The 24469-nt window shown below is 41.9% G+C and overlaps 1 protein-coding gene across 18 annotated transcripts in view; it reads left to right on the top strand.

The window, feature by feature from the left end:
* Positions 1 to 1164: 1164 nt before the first annotated feature.
* Positions 1165 to 24469, top strand: part of DENND1B (DENN domain containing 1B) — a 303159-nt gene continuing 279854 nt past the window's right edge. For 3 of the 18 annotated variants that reach the window (XM_089312032.1, XM_051820443.3, XM_051820441.3), the window contains exons 1-2: positions 17238 to 17396; positions 19741 to 19805. In XM_089312032.1, the coding sequence (XP_089168158.1) occupies positions 17380 to 17396; positions 19741 to 19805 (82 nt within the window). In that variant the 5' untranslated portion in view covers positions 17238 to 17379. Of the gene's footprint in view, positions 1357 to 16082; positions 16758 to 17237; positions 17397 to 19740; positions 19806 to 20412; positions 20565 to 24469 lie in introns of those variants that run through there. The other 15 variants (XM_089312033.1, XM_089312039.1, XM_070055062.2 and 12 more) reach the window with 11 other exon arrangements.

The following is a 24469-nucleotide window of genomic DNA, read 5'->3' as shown; positions in this document are numbered from 1 at the left end:
TGCTGATTGGCAGTCTCTAGCAGATGGGATGGTGCATCGTGAATGAAGAAAGGCAGGTGAGGCAGTCCCTCTCACAAAGCAAGCAAACAAATTCCCACGGAACTAAGAAGATCTTCATCATTTCCACAGAGCTGTCATTCTGCTGCTCCTTCCTGCTCTGGGATTCTAAGGGGGAAGTTGTGTGTGTGTGTTTTTTTTTTTTTTTTTTTTTTTTGACAGGCAGAGTGGACAGTGAGAGAGAGAGACAGAGAAAAAGGTCTTCCTTTGCCGTTGGTTCACCCTCCAATGGCCGCCGCTGCGGCCGGTGCACCGTGCTGATCCGATGGCAGGAGCCAGGTACTTCTCCTGGTCTCCCATGGGGTGCAGGGCCCAAGTACTTGGGCCATCCTCCACTGCACTCCCTGGCCACAGCAGAGAGCTGGCCTGGAAGAGGGGCAACCGGGACAGAATCCGGCGCCCCGACCAGGACTAAAACCTGGTGTGCCGGTGCCGCAAGGTGGAGGATTAGCCTAGTGAGCCGTGGCGCCGGCCTGGGAAGTTGTCTTACTAGATGCTTGCCTACGTCTTGGGTCTGTGGCATCAGAACCATCAGGAGAGGGGTAAGATGATGGCTGTACTTTCGAAGCCCAGGACAGTTTCAGTCATTGCTTATTTTTATCTTGTCCTTCTTGGCGATTTTAAGAAAAGGGCTGTCAAGTATTTTGGAGCTCTGAGTTTCTGTTGATTATTCAAAGGACCTTCTGGAATTATACCTGGTATCTGACTAAATTCTATTTGCAGGCACATTGCTTTTTTCTCCCCTAGAATCAATCACATATAACTACACAGAATGTTCACTTAGTTTTTACTTTGAGTTTTAAGAAATTAGAACTTGGCACACAGGAATTTGTTCGGATTATTTCCCTATTTACATTAGGATTAGGGTTGCTTATAGGGTTTGCTGGTTTTCTTGGGCTATTAGCATCACATTGGGTGCTCTTGTGTGTGTCCTTTCAGCAAATTTTAGTGTCATTGCTCATTGGATATGATTACTCATTCTCCTGAGAGTATTAAATGGGTGTGACCAGGGCCACCATACAGGGAAGATGTTTTTATTTATGTGAAGTATCTGATGGGTGTGGTTAGGAAATTATTTCTTAGGCAGAGCCACAGGGTTATACTAACATTGCCCTGTTGCTTGAAGCCCGAGTAAGATCCCTCAAAGAATCCCTGAAGAAAATTTGAGACTGGTTACAGTCTGTTGGTGACACTCTTCAAGTAATATTTGCTCTTAACTCCAAGGACTCTTTTAGGTTTTCCAATGTCTGACAGATTGAGGAACAAAGACAAAGCTGAACTAGCAGAAGCTGGTCAGAGGTAAGAGAATTTAGTCTACAACCTTGGGCAAATCAACTGAAAAAGGGAAAAGGAGAATATCTTTTGCTGTATTATTTCTGAGAGTCTAAACTATCTTTTCTACTGAAAAATTAACAGCAAGATTAATAATTATCAGTATTTACTGCTTGGATTTTATTATTATTATTATTCAGATTTATTCTATTTATTATATGTTTATATTTATTATATGTTCAGATTTGATAATAAAGATACTGAAATTTATCTAAGTCTTTCCCCTTTCTTTCTCTTACAAATTGTAAGATGACATTTTAATTGAGTTGGTTTTTATTTATCCATTAATTTTTTACTTTAAAAAACTTAACAGACATAAAAATTATATATATTTTTGGGGCTCTATATGCTGTTTCATTCCATGTACACATTGTGTAATATCTAATCAAGGAAAATACATTTCTCTTTTCAAGCATTTAGCATTTCTTTATAATGAAACACCCAAAAATCCTATCTTCTAGGTTTTTTTTTTTTATGGGGAAACATACAATACCTTTATCTATTTTCACCCTACTGTGCAATAGACACCTGAACTTGTAACTCCTATCTAGCTATAACTTACTATGCACCAGTCAACCTTTCCCAAACCCTCCCTCAACCCTTCCCTCCCCAGCCTCTGGTAACCACAAATACATTTTTATATTCTATTCTATGAGATCATCTGTTTTATCTCCACATTTGAGTGAGATCATGTGATATTTATCTTTCTGTGCTTGGCTTATTTCACTTAACATAATGAATTCCAATTCAATCCCTGTTGTTGTAAATGACAGGACTGCATCCTTTCTGATGGATGAGTAGTATTTCATTATGTATTGTCGCTCCCCGTCTTCGTGGAGGAACGACACAGGACCCTGCGCTGTTCTTTCGTCTGCTCGGCCCTCCCCGGGTTTGCTGCTGGTTCTTCCCGGGTTGGCTACTATCCCTTCCACCTCCGTGGAAGGGCAGTTCCCCCTGGCCGCATTCCCCACTTCCGCAGGGGAGCGGCACACCGCCGGCCGGCTTTCTCGGGGGCTGCACGGGTTCCCTTAGATGTTCCCCATAGATGTTCCTGATGCATGCCGTCTCTCTCCTCCTTTATAGTCCTCCTCCGCCAATCCCAACTCGGCTGCCCACACGCCGAGTACGCTGCTCTCCTCCAATCAGGAGCAAGTCCTACAGTTTATTAGTTGAACTGGAGGCAGCTGTGCGGAAGCTGTTTACTTCTCTCCCAGCGCCATATTGTGGGAGAGCAGATGCATAGAATAAGTCCTAATTCGAGTAACTTAGTCTAGTCCGGATTGCTCCCCACAATGTATATGTACCACATTTTCTTTATTCAGCAATCAATGGATGCTAAGGTTGTTAACATTTCCTGTTTATTATGAATAGTGCTTCAATAAACACAGGAGTGTAGATGTTTTTCCAACAGATGGATTTCATTTCCCTTGAATAAATACACAGGAGTGAAGTTGCTGGATCATATGGTAGATCTATTTTTAGCTTTTTGAGAAACCTCCATACTGTTTTCCACAGTGGCTTTACTAATTTACACTCTCTTATCAGTGCACAAGGTTTCCATTTTCACAATATCCTCTCCAACACTTGTGATCTATTGTCTTTTTGATAATAACCAGTCTTACTGGATTGAAGTGGTATCTCCATGTAGTTTTGATTTAGATTTCCTTTATAATTAGTGATATTGAACATTTTTGCAATGAACCTGGTGGCTGCTTGTATGTCTTTCTTTGAGGAATGTTTGTTTATATCTATTGCCCATTTTTAAATAGAATTATCTGGCTTTTTGCTATTGAGTTGTTTGAATTCTTTATATATTCTAGATAATCTCTTGTCAGGTGTATAGGTTGCAGAATTTTTCTCCCATTCTATAGGTTATCTCTTCATTCTCTTGATTGCTTCATTTGCTGTCTATTTTTACTTTTATTTCCTGTGCTTTTGGGGACTGATCCAGAAAATCCTTGCCCAATCCAATGTCCTGAAGTGTTTTTCTTATGTTTTCTTCTATTAGTCTCAAAGTTTCAGTTCTCTCATTTATGTCTTTAAAACTTTTTGAGCTGATTTTCATACATGATGAGAGATAGGGGGTCTGGTTTCACTCTTCTGCATGTGAATATCCAATTTCCCCAGCACAATTTATTGAAAATATTACTATTTTTCCAATCATGTCCTGATGCTTCTGTCAAAGTTCAGTTGGCTGTAGATGTGTGAGTTTACTTCTAGGATCTTTATCCTGTTCCATTAGTCTATAGATGTTTCTGTTTTTTTTTTTTTTTCCAATATCATGATGTTTTATTACTGTAGCTTTGTAATTATATTTTAAAGTTAGGTAGTTAATGCTTGCTGTTCTATTCTTTTTGTTCAAGATAACTTTGGGTATTTGGGATCTTTTGTGTTTCCATTCAAATTTTAAAAATGTTTTTTCTAGTTTTGTGAAAAATGTTTTAGAGATTTTGATAGGTATTACACTGAATCTATAGATAGTTTCAAATAGTATACACATTTTAGGAACATTGATTCTTTCAATCCATGAACATGGGATGTCTTTCCATTTCCTTGTGTCATCTTCAATTTCTTTCATCAAGAATTTATAGTTTCATTGTAGAGATCTTTCACCTTTTTGGCTTAATTTATTCCCAGCTATTTTATTTTGTTTGTAGCTATTGGAAATTGGATTGCTTTCTTGATTTCTTTTCCATATGATTCATTATTGGTGTGTAGCAATGCTACTGACTTTTGTACACTGAATTTATATCTTGCAACTTTGCTGAATTTGGTTATGTTAGAACAGATTTTTGGTGGAGTCTTTGGGGTTTTCTTTATGTGAGATCATGTCTTCTGTAAACAGTGACAGTCTGACATATCCTTTCCAATTTGGATGTCCTTTATTTCTTTCTCTTGCGTGGCTGCTCTAGCTAAGACTTCCAGTACAATACTATTTTAAATAACAATGGTGAAAGTGGGCATCCTTGTCTTGCCAGATCTTAGGGCAAAGCATTCAGCTTTTCCCCATTTGATATTATGCTAGTTATTGGCTTGTTATATATGGCCTTTATTGTGTTGAGGTAGGTTCCTTCTCTTTTGTTTTTTAAGATTCATTTTATTTATTTGAAAGGCAGCATTACAAAGGTGGGGGGGGGACAGGGAGAGAGAGAGAGAAAGGGAGAGAGAGAAATCTTCCATCTGTTGGTTTATTCCCAAATGGCTGCAATGGCCAGGGCCAGGCTAGACTGAAGCCAGAATCCAAGGGCTTCCTCCAGGTTTCCCACAAGGTTGCAGGAGTCCAAGGATTTGGGCAGCCCTCTCTGCTTTCCCAGGTGCTTTAGCAGGGATTGGAAGTGGAACATCCTGGACTTGAACTGGTGCCTGTATGGGATGCCAGTGTCTCAGGCAGAGGCTTTATCAGCTATGCCACAATGTTGGGCCTGAGGTAGGTTCCTTCTATATCTAATTTTGTCAGAGTTTTTATTATGAAGGAATCTTGAATTTTATCAAATGCCTTTCCTGTATCTACTCTCTGCTCATGTGTTGTATCACATCTATTGATTTGTATCTGTTGAACCATCAATGTATCCCTGGGACAAATTCCACTTATCACAGTGAATGATCTTTTCGATATGCCATTGGATTCAATTTGATATATTTTGTTGAGGATTTTTGCATCTAGGTTAATCAAGGATATTGGCCTATAGTTCTTTTTTGTTGTTGTTATGTTCTTGTCTGGTTTTGGTAACAGACAATGGCTTCATAGAAAATATATGGAATAATTTCCTCCTCTTCAATTTTTTGAACTAATTTAATAATGGTATTAATTCTCTGAGCATTTGGTAGAATTCAGTAGAATTCAGTAATGAAGTCACCTGATCCTGGAAATTTTTTGATGCAAGATTGTTTATTACTGATTCAATGTCACTGCTCATTATTGCTCTGTTTAGGCACTCTATTTTCTCATGTTTCAATCTGAGAAAGGTATATGTGTCCAAGAATTTTTCCATTTCTTCTACTTTATTGAATTTGTTGCCATATAATTGTTTATATTAACCTTTAACAATCCTTTTTATTTCTGTGGTGTCAGTGGTACTGTCTCCATTTTATCCCCAATTCTATGTATTTGAAACTTTTCTCTCTCTCTCTCTCTTTTTTTTTTTTTTTGGTTTGTCAGACTAATGGTTTAGCAATTTCCTTTATCTTTTCCCATGTGACCTTAGCCAAAAGGCCAAGAAGTGATGCATTTATCTTTTCAGAGAACACGCTCTTCATGTCATTAATTTTTGTTGTAATTTTTAATCCTCATGTCATTTATTTGTGTTCTGAGTTTTAGCATTTCTTTTATAAAGTTTGGATTTGATTTGGTCATGTTTTTCTAGTTCCTTGAATTGCAACAAAAAGTTGAGATAGATCTGTTTTTTTGATGCAAGCATTGTTTCTGTATACTTACCCTATAGTGCAACTTTCACTGTATCTCATAGGTTTTGGTATGTTGCATTTCCATTTTCATTTAAGAAATTTTTAGATTCCCTTCTTGATTTTATCCTCCATCTATTTGTTGTTCAGGAGTGAGTTTAATTTCATATATTTATGTGGTCCATAATGTTTTTCTTGCTGATTTTTATTTTTTTTTTAACTTTTATTTAATGAATATAAATTTCCAAAGTACGATTTATGGATTACAATGGCTTCCCCCACATACCGTCCCTCCCACCCACTACCCTCCCCTTTCCCACTCCCTCTCCCCTTCCATTCACATCAAGATTCATTTTCGATTATCTTAATATACAGAAGATCAGCTTAGTATACATTAAGTAAGGATTTCAACAGTTTGCTCTCACACAGAAACATAAAGTGAAAAATAATAGATGATTTTTTTTAAATGATGATGAAATCAGATCAGACCTATTGTCATGTTTAATCCCAGTGAGAGTCAAGTTGGGAGTTGATTTTTTTTTTTTTTTAACAGAGGATCAGTTTAGTATACATTAAGTAAAGATTTCAACAGTTTGCACCCCCATAGAAACACAAAGTGAAATATATTGTTTGAGTACTCGTTATAGCATTAAATCTCAATACACAGCACATTAAGGACAGAGATCCTACATGAGGAGTAAGTGCACAGTGACTCCTGTTGTTGACTTTACCAATTGACACTCCTGTCTATGGCATCAGTAGTCTCCCTATGCTCCAGTCATGAGTTTCCAAGGCTATGGAAGCCCTCTGAGTTCTCTGATTCTTATCTTGTTTAGACAAGGTCATAGTCAAAGTGGAGGTTCTATCCTCCCTTCAGAGAAAGGCACCTCCTTCTTTGAAGACCTGTTCTTTCCACTGGGATCTCACTCACAGAGATCTTTTGCCAGAGTGTCTTGGCTTTCCATGCCTGAAATACTCTCATGGGCTTTTCAGCCAGATTGGAATGCCTTTAGGGCTGATTCTGAGGCCAGAGTGCTATTTAGGACATCTGCCATTCTATGAGTCTGCTGAGTATCTCACTTCCCATGTTGGATCACTCTCCCCTTTATTTATTCCATCGGTTAGTGTTAGCAGGTACTAGACTTGTTTATGTGCTCCCTTTGACTCTTAGTCCTTTCATTATGATCAGTTGTGAACTGAAATTGATCACTTGGAATAGTGAGATGGCATTGGTACATGCCACCTTGATGGGATTGAATTGGAATCCCCTGGTATGTTTTTAACTCTACCATTTGGGGCAAGTCAGCTTGAGCATGTCCCAAATTATACATCTCTTCCCTCTCTTATTCCCACTCTTATGTTTAACAGGGATCACATTTCAGTTAATTTTTAACACTTAAGAATAACTGTGTATGAATTACAGAATTAAACCAGTCATATTAAGTAGAACAGACAAAAAAACTACTACGAGGGATAATGTATTAAGTTGTTCATTAACAGTCAGGGCTATGCTGATCAAGTCACCATTTCCCATAGTGTCCATTTTACTTCAGGAGGTTTCCTTTTTGGTGTTCAGTCAATTGTCACCGATCAGGGCGAACATATGGTATTTGTCCCTTTGGGACTGGCTTACTCCACAAAAACAAAACCAACAACCCAATTAAGAGATGGGCCAAGGACCTCAATAGACATTTTTCAAAAGAGGAAATCCAAATGGCCAACAGGCACATGAAAAAATGTTCAAGGTCATTAGTAATCAGGGAAATGCAAATCCAAACCACAATGAGGTTTCACCTCACCCCGGAGAGAATGGCTCACATTCAGAAATCTACCAACAATAGATGCTGGCGAGGATGTGGGGAAAAAGGGACACTAACCCACTGTTGGTGGGAATGCAAACTGGTCAAGCCACTATGGAAGTCAGTCTGGAGATTCCTCAGAAACCTGAAGATAACCCTACCGTTCGACCCAGCCATCCCACTCCTTGGAATTTACCCAAAGGAATTTAAATTGGCAAACAAAAAAGCTGTCTGCAGCCTAATGTTTATTGCAGCTCAATTCACAATAGCTAAGACCTGGAACCAACCTAAATGCCCATCAACGGTAGACTGGATAAAGAAATTATGGGATATATACTCTTTAGAATACTATACCGCAGTAAGAAACAATGAAATCCAGTCATTTGCAACAAAATGGAGGAATCTGGAACACATCATGCTGATTTTTATTTTTAATGCATTGTTATCAGAAAATATACTCCATAAGGTCTCTGTTATTTAAAATTTGTTGAGATTTGTTTTTGTGATCTACCATATGATATATACTGGAAAATGTTCCACATGCTTTGGAGAGTTTGATTATATGTTTTGTGATAGACGTGGTTAGGCTGAATCTCTCTGGTGACCTTTAACCTTTCCTTACCTGGATAGCTGAATCTTTCTCTAGGTTTGAGGAGTTTTCTGTCATTATCTCTTCGAATATGCTTTGCACACCTTTGGCAAACTCAAGTCCCTCTTGAGTCACAGTAGCTGGAATATTTGACAAAGAATTTGCATTCTGCAGTTGGATGGAAAGTCAGGCCCAACTGATCTAGGGTGCAATTTAACTCTGCTGCTTCTTTGTTCATTTTCTGTATAAATAATCTGTCCATTTCTGAAAGTGCAGTGTTAAAATCTACTACTAGTCTATTTTTCTCTTTAAGTCTACTAATATTTCCTTATGGATTTGGGTGTTTATTTCTTCTTGCTGGATTGAACCCTTTATAATGACCTTCCTGGTCTCTTTTTAACGTTTTTTGATTTAAAATCTATTTCTTCTGATAGAAGTATAGCTACTCCTGCTTTCTTTTGGGTTCCATTCATACAGAATATCTTGTTCCATATTTTCATTTTCATTCTATGTCTGTCCTTAGGGGTGAAATGATTCTTGTAAGCAGCATATAGTTGGGTCCTGTTTTTAATGTATTCAGCCACTCTATGCATTTTAATTGGAGAAATAAGTATATTGACATTTAAGGTAATTATTGATATATAATATTTTATTACTGTCATTTTGATATTTTTGTATTTTTGATGCAGGTTTTTTCTTTGTCCCTAAATTGGAATTTTCATTTGTAGCTAAATCATTTTCTCCAGTGGTGTACAATAATTCCTTGCTTATTATTTTTGGTAATTCTATGTATAGGTTTTGCTTTGTGGTTGCCTTGAGGCTTGCAAAAAACTTCTTTTGGCCCTAACGAGATATCTTGAAATGATAACAACTTAACATTGATTATAAAAATAGGTAAAGGAACAGAAAAAAACCAAACAGATAAGAAAACCTAACAAAGCACTCTACATCTGTGAGCCATTCCTCCATATCTTTTCAATTTTTAATGGTATATTTGACCTCTTTCCATATTGCCTGTCTCAACATTCTAGTATAGGAATTACAACTTTGAAATCTTCACAGTAAAGATATAAATGATTTACACACTGCATTTACACTGCATGTTAAGAGCATTCTGGATTTGTTGGTATAGTCTTTTTTTTTTTTAAAGATTTATTTATTTATTTGAAAGGCAGAGTTACAGAGAGGTAGAGGTAGAGGCAGAGGCAGAGGCAAAGAGAGAGAAGTCTTCCATCCACTGGTTCACTCTCCAAATGGTGGCAATAGCCAGGACTGTGCCAGACAGAAGCCAGGAGCCAAGAGCTTCATCCTGGTCTCCAATGTTGAGTGCAGGGGCCTAAGAACTTGGGCCATCTTTTGCTGCTTTCCCAGGCACATTAGCAGAGCACTGGGTCAGAAGTGGATCAGCCAGGATTTTAACCAGCACCCATATGGGATGCTGGCATTGCCGGTGGTGGCTTAACCCTCTATGCCACAGCACTGGCCCTGGTATAGTAAATCTTACCAGTGAGTTTTCTACCCTCTGCTGTTTTCTTTCAGCATTTTTTTTTTCCGTTTGAAGAATTCTAATGTTTCTCATAACACAGCTCTGTTGATCAATTTTCAAGCTTGTTTGTCTGGGAATGTCTTTATCACATCCTCATATCTGAAGAATAGCTTTGCTAGATACAGTATTCTTTTCTGCCAATATTTTTGCTCCTTAGTACTACAAAACTCTCATCCCATTCCTTGCTGGCCTGTAAGGTCTCTGTTATGTTATTTGTTTCTTTTCCCTTGCAGCTTAAGAATCCTGTCTTTAACTTTGGAGAGCTTGATTATATGTTTTGGGATAGACATGGTTAGGTTGACTCTCTCTGGTGACCTTTGACCTCTCCTTACCCGGATAGTTGAATCTTTCTCATTATCTCTTTGAATATGCTTTGCACACCTTTGGCTAACTCAAGTCCCTCTTGAGTCATAGTAGCTGGAATACTTGCTCTTTTCACGCTCTCCCATATTTGTGTAATCTTTCTTCATTCCTCTTGATTCTTTTTCTTTTTTTCTCCAAGTGAGTGGTGTCAAAAAGCCCATCTTCAAGCTTGTGGATTCTTGCCTTCGATCTGTTGTGCTATGGTTACCTTCCACTGCATTTTTAATTTCACCTAGTATATTTTTCAGTTGAAGGTTTTGATTTTATATATCTCTCTGTCAAATCTGTTTGAATATTGAATCATTCCTCTGTGGTCTTTTGAATTTCATTGCTTTTCCTTAAAACAGTTATTTTGAAATTTTCAAGCATTTGGAAATTTTAATTCATAGATGGCTGGTTTCTGGCATGTTATCTTGCTCTGTAGGTATGATCACAGCTCCCTGGAAGCTCCAGATACTTGCTGGAGTACAATGTTGCCTGTACATTGAAATATTAGTTTTTATAATCTGGCTTCGTTTTTGGCTCTCCTTCTAGAAGTTCTAAGCAGTTTGTTCTGCTGCTGACATGGACTCACCGCCTGATGATTCACCTGTCACCACTGGTGCTGCTGTGTAGGGTACAACTAGGATGACAACATTCCTCTGGATCCTAAAGCAGATTCAGAGGTTCTGTCTGCAGGTGCAAGCCTGGGAAGAGGGATTGACACTGAGTTTTATCAGCCTGGTACTGAATTCTCAGCTAGTCCTGTGATTCGTTGTCATCTGCCCATGATTGCAGGAGGGGTGAAAGACACAATTCTTCAGCTATTCAGGCTGGCCCTAGGTGGGTCATATCTGGATCTCACAGTCACCAGGCCTGTGCAGTCTTGAGGGTACACATCTGGCCTGTGAGAGAGGCTGTTGGTGCTATACCAGGGTGCAGGTCTCTGCTTGATATTGGGGCAAGTCCAGAGACTCGATTCACAGGCACTGGCCTAGGAATGGAAACTGTTAGGATCTGCCTACAGCCCAACACTGACTTCCAGGACACAGTCCCTTGTCTCCTGCCATCTCTTCAAAGTCAAAGGAAGGTGATAAAGGCAGTCTTTGGCCACCCAAATTGCCCCAAGGCTGGTCATAGCTGGGCCCCACCATCCCTGGACTCCACAAAGTTCTGGGGGTGCCCTGCAGATCCACCTGAGGCTTGCAATGACATTTACCAAAATGAGTCTGACCCACTGGAGCACAGGTGTTTGCCTGATTCCAGAAAAATCTAAAGGTCTAGACTGTGGGCATGGCTAGGTGGTAGAAGCCCTGGGGCTTTATCATGGGTGTCATGTCTCGGAGTGGTAGGCCTGGCTCTGAGCTCCAAGTTATGTTCCTATTGTTCCCTCTCCCAGCCTCTGTTCACTCCACAGGTAAGGGCCAGAGGACAGGAATATTGGACTTATTCTGACTAAATTTTTTTGCCTAGAAATGGGATTCAGTTTTCTCTCCCTCTCCCAAGCAGGAGGTGTCTTTCCACACCGGGTTCCTCAGAGCTGGGGGAGGGGTGAAGTGGGCAACTCTCTGTGCTTTCATCAGTGCGACTTTTCTCATGCTTGTAGCGAGATGAGGTACTGTTGTCTCTCGCAGGGCTTCCACAGCCCTTGGGACCTGGTGTGTGTGTGTAGCTATTCACGTTGGTGTCTCTGTGGGGAAGCGGTCACTGGAGCTTCTTACTGAGCCATCATCTTGGCCCCACCTGGAGTTGGCTTTTACATTAACACAGGACACTAATTTTCCAAGCCACGACATGCAACTTAGAGAAGCATACTTTCAGAAAGACATTGCCCCCAAATATTCTTCTCTACCGTCTTTCCATCTAAAAAGTACTTCATACGTCTTGCTGGAGGAGATTTTACATTTAGATTCAAATTCATGATATTGCTCCTAAATATAAAATGGACGTATATTTGGAGAATGTTCTCTTTAACAATCTAACTCAGGTGATATTAAAAGGTAAGTCCTGATAAAAATATGCTAAAGAGTGACAGGGAGAATGAGAGGGAACTCTCACCCTTGGGAGAGTTCCTGTCTCTTGGCTTCGGCCTGGTCCAGACCTGGCTGTTACAGGCATTCGGGGTGTGAACCAGTGGGTGGAAGCTCTCTCTCTCTTGTTCACTCTCTCACTCTGCCTTTTAAATAAATAAATAAATAAATTCAGTAGTGGCTTGAAATTGGACTTCCCTATACACTTAACACATGAGGACACCTATGTCAGGGACTACTTGGGTATGGCTAGAGAAAGGCAGACATTACTAAGTGGATAAAGAGTCACTCTCAGTGCATTTTACATGATACTGTAGTCAAAAGTAGGCAATCCTGATAATCTAGTTAAGATGAAAATCAACTCAAAATTCAGAATTAAATACTTAAAAATTTTTTAAATTCATTCAAAAACAGGCGGTCAAGTTCAGAATACTTGAGAGTGGCAGATAGGGTTAAGCAGAAATAACTGCCAGGGCACCTTTCATCAGAAGAGTATTTGCTAAGCTGGTTGAACCTGTTGTCATGGCCATATGGGGTTAAGGCCCCTCCTAATGTGAGAAATCCAACAGGGTAGCTCTCCTAAAGCTGACTCCCTAAAAGGATCCAAGGTAAATTGGTTGACTCAAACATGGGAGGAGAGCTAAAGGGTGGGGGAATTTCCCACAGGATTCTTAGGTACAAGCCAGATCTCATATGGATGGTTTGAAAATTTTCAAGCTAAGAATTTAGCATGAAATGGTCCTGAACTGTCAGTTTGCTCAAGACTTTATCAACAGCAAATGATCTTCCTTTCCAGTGTGCTCATTTTCATTTCAGACATCACTCAATTTCCACATATAAAGTGCCAAGGGACAGCTAACACAAAAAGAGATTACCACACATAGAAGAAAACAAGGGATCATAATTGAAAGCCAGCAGAAAGAAAATCAGATAGTAGGATCAGACCCACAAATGTCTTAAATATTGGAATTCTCAGAAATAGAACTTAAAGCATGTATATTAAATATTTTGAGAAATTAAGAAGAGGCTAAACATATAAAAGAAAATAATTTAAAAAATAATCCAAACTAAATTTAGAAGTAATAGTAATATAAAGTAATAATAGAAGCAATAGCAGTATAAATTAAAAATTAAATGAATGACTATAACAGAAGATAAGATAAAGCTGAAGAAAGAATTGATGCACAGGAAGATATTTGTAAAATTACCCAGAATTCAGCCCAAAGATAAAAGAGAAAGATACTATGAAAGAGAGGTAAAGAGACATGGAGGGTAGAATATCTGCATAATCAGAGTCCCAAAGGCCAGGGGGCAGGGGCCAGAGAATGGAGTTCAGAATTTCCCAGAACTAATGAAGTCACAAATCCAGTCAAGAAAATCAAGAAAAATGAATTAAAATAAAATCTATGCCTAGGTTCTTTATATTTAGATGATTTAAAAAAAGTATTTATATTTAAATGATTTTAAAAAAGTAGTATTTAAATGATTAAAAAAAAAGTGGCGTTGTGGTACAGCAGGATAAGCTACCACATACAGTGCTGGCATCACATATGAGCACTGGTTTGAGTCCTGGGTGCTCTGCTTCTGATCCAGCTCTCTGCTAATGGCCTGGAAAGGCAGCAGATAATGGTCCAAGTACTTGGGCCCCTGCCACCCATGGGAGAGTTCCTGTCTCAGGTCCAGACCTGGCTGTTGCAGGCATTTGGGGTGTGAACCAGTAGGTGGAAGATCTCTCTCTCTCGTTCACTCTCTCACTCTGCCTTTTAAATAAATAAATAAATAAATAAATAAGTCTTTTTATAAAAATCCAGCATTCATAATGTTTTGTAGTTTTGAAGTGGGTTTTAAAGGTCCTTGTATTGTTTGGGAGAAGGCGGGTATCTTGGTGAACTCTGGATTCAATCAGTTAAAATTTGTCTGTTAAAATTTTTTAGGATAACAGCTAAACAAACAACAAGAGCATTCATACTCTCCAAACTAGAAGGTGTGTGTGCAGGGGAACAGAAATGGAAGCATAAACACTCAGCAAATCCTAAAAGAGGCAAAAGGGAGAGAAAAATAAATAGATCCAGAGACACACAGTGGGAAGAACAAAGACATGGATTCACATTTATCGGCAATTATAATTGATGCCATTGATCTAAGAGCCAAAGAAGATTAGACTAAATTAAAGACCAAAATCGACATTTGTTAGGTAAATCTGAAACATAATAGAAGTTCAAATGTCAAAGGAAGAAATGAGACTACTAACACCAAGCAAATTCTATTCAGAAGAAAACTGGAATCTAAGGCAAATGAAACTCACACCGTAACAATAAATAAGTAATAAATGGTTCAATTACTGGATAAACATAACAATTCTAATCTGACACGTATATTAAAATATAGTTTAAATAGACAAATCTAGAGGCTGGTACTGTGGCATAGCGGGTTAAGGCACCGTCTGCAGTGCCGGCATCCCTTATGAGCGCCTGTTCAAGTCCCAGCTGCTCTGCTTCTGATCCAGTTCCCTGCTAAGGGCCTGGGAAAGCCATGGAGGATGACGCAATTGCTTGGGCCCCTGAATCCACATGGGAGACCCAGAAGAAGCTCCTGGCTCCTGGCTTCAGCCTGGCCTAGTCCTGGCAGTAGCCACCATTTGGACAGTGAACCAGTGGATGGAAGACTTCTCTCCCTCTGTAACTTGCTTTCAAATAAATAAATACATCTTAAAAAGAGAGACAAATCACAATCACGTTAGCATATTTTAATTGAATTGTGTTAAGTGGCAGCAAATTCAGCAATTGAAGATATATCAGCAACTCAGTCACCAACATACCCAAGAGATGCAGAATAGATATCCTTTACCAAACCACATAAACCATTTAAAGTCTGATGACATTTTCGACGACAAATAGCTTGTTCTTTGACTATTGTGGTACTGAAAAATGTTACTATTGATTGCCAAGTTGGAAATGTTATTGCCGAATAGGAGCGTGGAAAGATCTAAAACCTACTTGGAGGTTTGTCCTTCCTATTTATCAGTCACAGGGAAAGTTCCACATGAAATGAATGTTGCTAAAATTATGCCTCTGGTTTCATTAAACATATTACTGTGATTAGTGAATACTGAATTCTTTTTTCAGTGGTTTTTAGCAAAGTATGTATGTAAATCATGCACATCTGTATTCATATTTTTAGTAACGTCAGAACATCTTCATTATGGTCTGCCTCAAAGGTAGTGTAAAAGGATTTGCATTGAATAAATAACAATTTTCTAATTATTCAAGAGTGTAACTGTCACTTAAAAATCCCAACAATGTATTATTATTTCCTCATACCAAATTAAAAACTCATGATGTAGGCACCTTAGGTAAGATTCCTTTCTTTAGAGGGTTAATTAGAATGAAAAGGGAAGTTTAAGACAAACAATCACACTTGGAGCAGAAGTGGCTTTTACAGTTTAAAGAGTTATTTTCAAGGTTTTCGAGTATGGTAACTTCTTAGGTTTTATTTGGGAAAAAAGTTTTATTTGGGAAAAAACTATGTGGTGCAGTTTGCCTGATTGTGAAACTGAAATTCGCAGAATAATTTCTCAAAGATCACTCCAAATTTGAAGTACTTTTAACTTGAACATCACACTGCTCATGTGATATACAAGTAATAATTCCCATTTTACAAATGCAGGAACTGAGAAACTGAAGTTGAGTGTCTCGCTCCAAGTCAAGCTACGATAGAATATGCTAAAGTACATTGCTGCTGTTGTTCCCCAATTATGTCCTGTCCTCATTCTTTGTCTCACAGTTCCAAGGCTTTGCAGTATGTCTAGTTCCGCTGACAACAGCCAGCTTTAGCAATAAGGTCACTGGACTTGAGTGTAACTTCAGGTTTTCTAAGTTCTTCATTCAGTTCCCAGGACTCCCTGTCTGACTTTCATGTCTCCTACATCTATACCACATTTGCTCTCCTCTCATCGTCTTACCTTGTGGCTGAGTAACGTCTGACGCAACAACCTCCATTTGGATCAAAAACACCTTTAGGTAGGAGAGGCCTCCCCAGGAAGCTCTCTGTTAGGCGCAGCCCTGGGCCGGGTTTGCAGTGTCCACCCCAAGTCCTTCCTTCTCAGTAGGCCCTGCATTCAGGGCAGGGAGTTGAGCAGCACAAGTGAACAGTCCGCATCACTTAGACCTGGCCTGAATGCCAGCCCCACCATTACCCACGGCCTTGGCCTTGGCCGAGGAGTGGCACTGCTGAAGAGAGAACACAACCTGCCTGACAAGTGCTCTGCGGGTTGGCCCCTCCCACTCTCGTTCTCCAGCCGTGCCTTCCCCGGGCTCCCTGGGCTGCCAGTGGACCTCCGGGGCCTGCAACCGTGGACTGTGTCCACCAGTTGGTCTCAGGTTATGCTGCAGCCGTGCTGCAGCAATGTCTGTTTCCCATCTGTGCAGGCGGGCGGAGCGCCATCCTTTTGCTGCTCCACAAGGCTATTTAGCAGGTGCACGTGTCTGAACATTCCTGAAGCAGGAGGGGGCAGCTCTGGATTTCAGACAGCGGTAACCAGGCTGCAGCTGGAGTGAGGCTGGAGCCAGGAGCAACTTGAACTCCGCATTTGCAGTCTGGAAACAAGCGAACCCCATTCTGTGCGCACGCCTTGCGGGGTGGGGGGAAGACCGCGAGTCCAGGTACTTTTTCAGGGTCTTGGCTGCTTTGAGGAGGGGTGTAGTTCTTGAGCCCTGACGGCCTGGGGAGCTCGGACCGGACGCTGCCAGGAAGCCGGCTGGTTGGTCCCGTGCAGAGGACAGCGAGCACCTGGCGTTCCGGGGACGGTGGTAGAGCGGCACGTGAGCCCTCCGGGCAGGCACCTGCGCGCCCCCTGAGCCCCCGGGCCGTCCCCGGGAGCCACGGCGCCCACACCCACCCCCTCGGCAGGCTCCGGTCGGCGGGCCGAGCGGCCCAGGTGAAGCCGCCGGGCGCGTCCCCGAGCGCCCCTTCCCCCTCCCGGCGACTTCCTGGTTTGCAGAAGGTGCAGGAGCCGCCGCGGGCGGCCGGGGCGCAGGAACTGAGAGGCCCAGCTTGGGTGGCGGCGGGGGCGGCGGCGGCGGCGACGACGGGGGCGGTGGCCACGCCGCCGCTGCTGTCACAGAGAGGCTCTGGGGGGTGGGGAGGGAGGCGGGGAAGCGCCGGGGGCGCCGCCGACATGGACCCGGCGCGCCCGCCGCTGTGAGCGGCCTTCTTCGGGGCGGGGGCGGCGCGACCCTCGGGCGGCGCTGGGCGGCACGGACGGCCGCACCCCGACATGTAACGATGGACTGCAGGACCAAGTGAGTGCGCCCCCCGACCCCCACAGCCCGGCTCGCTCGGCGCCTCCGCCGGCTCCGGGGCGGCCGACTGGAGCGCGGGCGGGAGCGCAGCGCAGCGGCCGGGCCCGAGCCCCCTGCCGGCCGCCGGGGCAGCGCTAGGCCGCAAAGCCTGGGCGGCCCCGCTCCCCGGCCCGGCGGGGTCGGCGCGGCTCCTGCCGGCCGCTCCGGGGCGACGCCCGCATCCCGGGGGCGGCGGCGACCGTGTCCGCCGCGGGCGCCGGTTCCTCCCCGGGCGCCGGGCGCCGCCGGCGCGGTGGTCTGCGCGTGGCGTGGGGTCGCGGTGCAGCGGTTCTTTCGAGCGCCTTGCTAGCGTTAGGATCTCCGTTTCTCCCCTCGGCGTCTCTACCCGTTTGGTGTGGGATGTCTGCTCTTTCTTCTTAGTCAGTTGCCCTCCCGTGTTTGTGGATGGAGCCGCTGTGCCGGTGCCTCCATCTAATGGGACCTGATTAGATGGAATTTTTATGTGGGGGCTAAAGGACGCATGGGTGGTGGTTTAACCTCAGGAGGTGCGGGGAGAAAGCGGTTTGAAGAACCCGGTGGGTCATTCTGTTCCTAGGTACCTCGGGGCATGAGTTTTCTGTTTTTCCGCCTGAAACTTACCCTGTCTACACCGCATGCTCCACGAATGTAGTGTATATTTGGGTTGCCGTAAAAGACCTTTTACATATCGCAAGGTAGAACTGAATCAGGATTTGACTTTTACACCTAAGGCGAGGTTCCGGAGAACATTAGGAAAATGGAAAAATTCTGTAATTCAGGATTACTTTGTTCAGTGGTTGGCAGCACGGTGAGTGGGTTAAGTGAATAAAAGGGACACTTTTTGACAAATTGTATTATGAGAAAAGGAGTCAACCCAATCTAGATTATGCCCATCGGAACAAGTTAATAGTGGGAAGGCCGAAGAAAAGTGATTTGTAAATTACTTTAGGTGGCCTGTCATTCTCTGTGGCTCTACATTCATGTCTTGTAATATTTTTGCTTTAAATCAGCATTGATTTGGAAGTCAGAGCTGGCATTGGTTTCTTGAAGGAAGTGCATATTAGAAACGGGCAGCGTCCCAAGACAGGAGGTCTTGTTCAGGATGCCCGGACCGAGGACGTTAAGAATTTGGATGTTGTGGTGTCAGACGTTGCTTCTTCCTCTTGTGTCTCCTGCTGGAAAGAGGGTTGGAAACAGAACTAAGTTTGGAAAAAGAAAGTGTCTGAGGCAATTTCAGTGCGGGCTGTGACATTTAACCAGTGAAGAGGTTAAGTGTGTGAGAAGTTTTGAATGAAGCTCAATCAACCTTCCAGTTCCCACTGGGAAAATTGAATGTGGAGGTAGATGTGCAGTGTCCCCAAAGATAATGGATGTAAAGCAAGTCCTTTTTTTTGTGTGTGGGGGGTGAGTCTCAGCCCGAGTAGTTTGCGGCTTTAGACGTGGGTTAGAATAGTAACGTACTTAAGAAAAGTAGATGCAAAGTATCACATTTATGGAGCATTATGAATGTCCTTGGTGATCTTGGTGCTGGCAGGTGGGACCAGGTAGTCAACATTTTGCTTACGTTGCAAGTCCTTTGAGGGAGGCTTGAAAGCCTGTTTCAAACTCTGTTGGCAGGAAATAAAGACACTCAGGGACACACCAACTTCCCAGTTTGCTTCAGTTAGGTAAAAGCAATGCTTTGCATTGATAGGATACTTAATATTTTACAAAGTAGTTATATGTGTAAGCTTTTAAAATATTTATTTATTTGAGGGGCAGAGGGAGAGAGAGAACGTGAGAGAGCTCCCATCCGATGGTTCACTTTCCAAATACCCACAATAGCGAGGGGCTAGGCCCGGCTGAGCCAGGCATCAGAAACTCAATCCAGGTCTCCCCCATGGATGGCAGGGACTCCAGCACTTCAGCCATCACCTGTGCCTCCCAGAGTGCGTGCGAGCAGGAAGTGAATCACATGTAGAGCCAGAACTCAAACCAGGGCTTAGGTGGCATCTTCACTGTCTTAAGCTGTCTGCCCTTCACATAGATTTTTTTGGTTTGTAATCCTCACAGTTATTCTGTGAAATGGATGTGGCACTTGCCAGGCAAGAAAATAATGTCAGAGATTTAATGCTCTGCCTCGAGTCTCAGAACTCCAAGTCTCATCTGCCTTAAGTTGCTAAACCGAGAGAGCACTTTCATAGTTACTTCTGCTAATCTGTAATGACGTACGTGGAATATATAGAGACAAGAAGAATTGTTTAGGAATTAAGCAAATATAAGCCTTATGAAAACGCTTGCTTATTTGTCACAGGAAGTAAATACAACAAGGTTCTTTTTCTTTCAGGGAAAATCCAGAAAGAACCTTTGACTTGGTACTGAGAGTGAGATGTCATGCCTCTGAAAATGAAGGTATGTGTGTGCTTTTAATTCTTAAAATAGCTGATTGAGTCTGTCAAAACCAGTTAGTACTGTACACTGCTGGAACATGATAGTATCAAGGGAAATAATAGGACTGAATGTGTATTCTGCCTCAAATGTCTCAGATTGCTGGTAATAAAATAGATGCTGGGGTTGTAGAAATAATTGAATGTTATCTGTGTGGCTTGAATTTCAGCTGTGTGCTAAGCTCATATAACTTACAGTTCAAGTTTTTGTTCATTGATTGAGTTGTTAACTTTGGTATAAGGGCATGTTTTTCTGTTTTATTTCATTTGTGTTTGAAAATTTAGCTCCCCCCCCTTTTTAAAAAAATGTCAGTGCCAGTACTAGTAGGAGTTATACCGATACCCTTTTTAAAAATGTTTTTAAAAAGATTTATTTATTTATTTGAGAGGTAGAGTTAGAGAGGGGGGGGAAGAGAGAGAGAGAGAGAGAGGGAGAGAGAGAAAGGAAGGTCTTCCACCTGCTGGTTCACTTCCCAAATGACCCCAATTGCTAGAGTTGAGCTGATCTGAAGCCAGGAGCCAGGAGCTTCTTCCTGGTCTCCCATGTAGGCCATCTTTTACTGCTTTCCCAGCCATTAGCACAGAGCTGGATCAGAAGAGGAGCAGCCAGGACGTGAACCGGCACCCAGATGGGATGCTGGTGCTGCAGGCCAAGGCTTAGCCCACTACACCACAGCGCCAGCCACGTGTACGCATACTGTTCTAGTGATCCAAGATGCAGAGTGTAAGTATCCCCTCCATTGGATTTTCTCCAGTAGCACAGCACTTTCAGGGGAGGGTAAATTATAGTGTGAGATTACTTGGAAAGGTTTTTAGCTGTCAGATCTGTATGATTTCCTGAAAAGATGAGAATACTTTAGTGTTGTGATTTTTGTTAGTTCTCTTCCCTACTTTTGTCATACTGCATTTGTGTGCTGGGGGGAGAGGGGTAGTAGGAAAGAATAAATACTGTCTCTTCATGCTTATTTCCTTCCAGTGTGCATGACTTTATTTGCGGTGTCCTTAGACTCTAGGTAGTAATGATGATTAAGTGTGGGGTTTTGTCAAGACTAGGTGGCCATCCTAAAGCCTTGGCGGAAAGTCTGCTGACTTTGTGTTCCAGGAACTAGCCAGCAATTACATACTGCTAAACCATTTGGAGCTGCATACCTTTGAAATAGAGGAGCCCAACCCAGCTGTGGTGAAATGAGCATGGTTAATTTTAGGTAGAAAGTCACATCCTGGCTCTGCTAACCCCGCCTGCTGTACTTCTTGGACTCATGGAACTACAGCTGTGGCCAGGTTTGTCACTGGCAAGGAGTGATCCCAGGTTGTAAGGAGCCTCTACTGATGAAAGAGGTTATCTTTTGTTGTCCTTTAGGTGGGGAAGTTTATCCATTTGCAGTCTTACCAGGTCCCACCAAATCCTCTTTGCAGAATAGACTTTCGAATGGAAACATTACATCTTAGCTCTGATTTAATGCTATTCTGTAGTGCAGTTATAGTATGATTTAATCTTTTTTTTTTTTATACCATAAAAGATTTATTTATTTGAAAGGCAGAGTTACAGAGAAAGAAGGAGAGCCAGAGAGATATCTTCCATCTGCTGGTTTACTTCCCAAATGGCTGTAACATTGGGGGCTGGGCCAGGCTGAAGCCAGGAGCCTAGAGTTCCATCCAGGTCTCACATGGGTGGCAGGGACGCAAGCAGTTGGGCCATCTTCTGCTGCTTTTCCAGGCTCATTAGCAGGGAGCTGGATCAAAACTGGAGTAGCTGAGGATTGAATCAGTGCCCATATGGGATGCCAGTGTTGCAGGTGTTGGTTTAACCTGCTGTGCCACAGTGCTGGTCCCAGTGTGATTTAATCTTGAAAATACCAAATACGGTGTGAAGTAAAGCTCACCTGAAGTGTTTGTAACACAGGCTGAATTTATTCGGAAAGCATGAACTCACTATAATTTTGAATACATGCCAAAATGGTCTGATGAAAGAAATGATTTGCCGTATGAAACACCTCACGTGTGCCTGTGTCAGAGGGATTGTGACCATTTCATAAAGACCTCTGAGTGTCATATCCCTTCTTCCTCCCTTCGTCCTTCTTCACTTTTCATGAGCTCATGATTCCAGCTGGAATCTTCTGCTCTTTTAAAATTACCGTCTTGTCTTCTTGTTGTTGTTGCTGTTTAAGTCACCACATTTGAAAAACATCCTCGTTTCTATTTTAACAGTTTATTCAGGTAAAGTTGGAAATATAACAAATGGAAAAAATAAATAAGTTCTGCTTCTCTATAGGTTATAGTTAACTCATTTTAAATGGCTGATTGGCAGCAGATTGTAAATACTTAAACCATATAAGAAGCATTAACCTTTCTGCTTTTGTTACAAAATGTATTCATGTATTTGAAACTCAGAGTCAACACAGAGAGAGAAAGAGAGCATGCGAGTGAGCACTTCTATTTGCTGGTTTATTCCCCAGATGACTGTAATGGCCAGGGCTGGAACAGGCCGAAGCCAGGAGCTTCTTGTAGGTCTTTTATGTAGGGCCTTGGGCCATCTTTTGCTGCCTTTCCCAGGCCATTAGCAGGGATTTGCATTGGAAGTGGAGCAGCTGGGACATGCACTGGTGCCCGTATGGGATGCTGTTGTCATATGCAGCGACTTTCCATGCTGTGCTACAGTGCCAGCCCCAAATCTTCATTCTTTTGATTGTGACATAAACAGTATGAATATGACCAATATTGTAGGGACTAAAAAGTTGGAATTTTTGTACTCTGAAAAGTAATGTATCAAGAAGGCTATAAAAATAAAAAAATTATGTCACTTTGAGTGTTTGATGTTTCTATAATATTTTGACAATTATCTGCTTTACTGCTGAATACTAAAGGGAAAATTTTATGGAAATTATTTAAAGAGATATTGGAATATTCCTACTAACTGTTGATAACCTATTTTATAAGACTTTGATATGTATAACCACCTGTTAAAAAGTAGGATGTTTTTTGTTAACATTTAAATGAGCATGGATGAAATTCTTTTGTAGTTATAGAGTGAAAACAAAAGGTGTACATTAAGATGTTTTGGGGTAAAATATAAAACTGACTTAAACAACAAAGAGACTTGGTTTCTGTAAGAGGAAGCTCAGAGGCTGGTCCTCAAAGATCCAGGTTCTTTTTGCACCTTGAGCTCTGCCGCCCACAGAAGTGGCGTCAGTAGAAGGCTGGGTTCTTTGTGGTTGTAATATGACTGTCAGCAGAAGTTGGACCTCTGCTGTTTTGCTTATGACCATGAGAGCAACAGACACTGGCTTTTCACAGCTCTCGCCAGAGCCAGAAGGTTTCTTTACAAAATCTCCCAGAAAACCTCTCCTTGAATCCCAGTGGTCTGTGTTGCCATAGGCCTAACCATTCTTGAAGTAGACATTGGTGGGACAGAGGTAGAGGGGTGGGTGCCAAGACTATCATGATGGCTTCAGCACACAGTTGGCCAAGAATAGACGTTTGGAAATCAATTGAAAAGCCCATTGTCAAAGATTGCTCAGAATATTAATTTATTTTTGAAGACTGTGTGAGAAAACACATTTGGGGTAAATAATTTGGTTTGAACTAAAGTTAGTAATAATAGGTTGAAGTGTTTGGCATGCTTCTCTATTTTTTATTAGAGAAATTTAAAATTCTTTGGTTTACCTTGAGTAGTTTAGATCCTAAGTATCTTCAGAGACAAGTTACTAACTTTTAGATAATTTTTTTTAAGGTTTATTTATTTGAAAGAGTAGCAGGGAGAGGGAGAGGTAGAGAGAGAGAGAGATCTTCCATTCACTGGCTCATGCCCCAGAAGGCTGCAGTGGCCAGTACTGCACTAGGCCGAAGCCAGGAGCTGGGAGCTTCATCTGTGTCTCCCACACAGATAACAGGGGCCCAGGTACTTGGGGCATCTTCTGCTGCTTTCTCCAAGTCATTAGCAGAGAGCTTGATTGAAAGCGGAGCTAGCGCCCATATGGGATGCTGGTGTTGCAGGTGGTAGCCTTACCTGCTCCTGGAAGGTTTGAAATGGTATTAGTTGTTGAAATAACCTGATGTAACAGTTCTGGTAAGATTATGATCTTTGATCTGTTGCTATTTGGTTTTGTTTCAAAGACATTACATTGATTTTTTTTTAAAGACAACCTATTTTAGAAAACTCTGGAAAGTGGTTTAGTTTCTTTTTGGAGAGCTTCTATGATTTAAAAATTGCTGTGGGAGAATTTGATGATGTTTCTCTATGGTGTACCCTGCTGGTTGGTAGAGATGGTTTTGATGGTATTCCATGCACTCCATGTAGCATTTTTTTTTTTAAATTGTTTTATTTATTTAAAATGCAGAGTGACAGAGAACGAGAGAAGGAGAGAGAGAGAGAATTAATCTTCCCATCTGCCGGTTTACTCCCCAAATAGGCTTAATGGCTTGGGTTGTGGTTGGGTCAGGCTGAAGCCAGGAGCCTGGAACGCCATCTGAATCTCCCACGTGGGTGATAATTATACCACTTTTGCAGGTGGCATTATCAGGGATCTGTATCGGAAGTGGATCAGCCTGGACTTGAACTGGAGCATATATGGGATGCTAGTGCCAAAGGCAGTGGCTTAACCTACTGTACCACAATGCCAGCCTCTGGCT

The sequence above is a fragment of the Oryctolagus cuniculus genome, chromosome 13, assembly GCF_051225735.1.
Source record: "Oryctolagus cuniculus isolate XC-2025 breed Fujian yellow rabbit chromosome 13, ASM5122573v1, whole genome shotgun sequence".
NCBI lineage: Eukaryota > Metazoa > Chordata > Mammalia > Lagomorpha > Leporidae > Oryctolagus > Oryctolagus cuniculus.
Note: the sequence above shows the minus strand (reverse complement) of the source record. Positions and strands in the feature narration are given on the sequence as shown.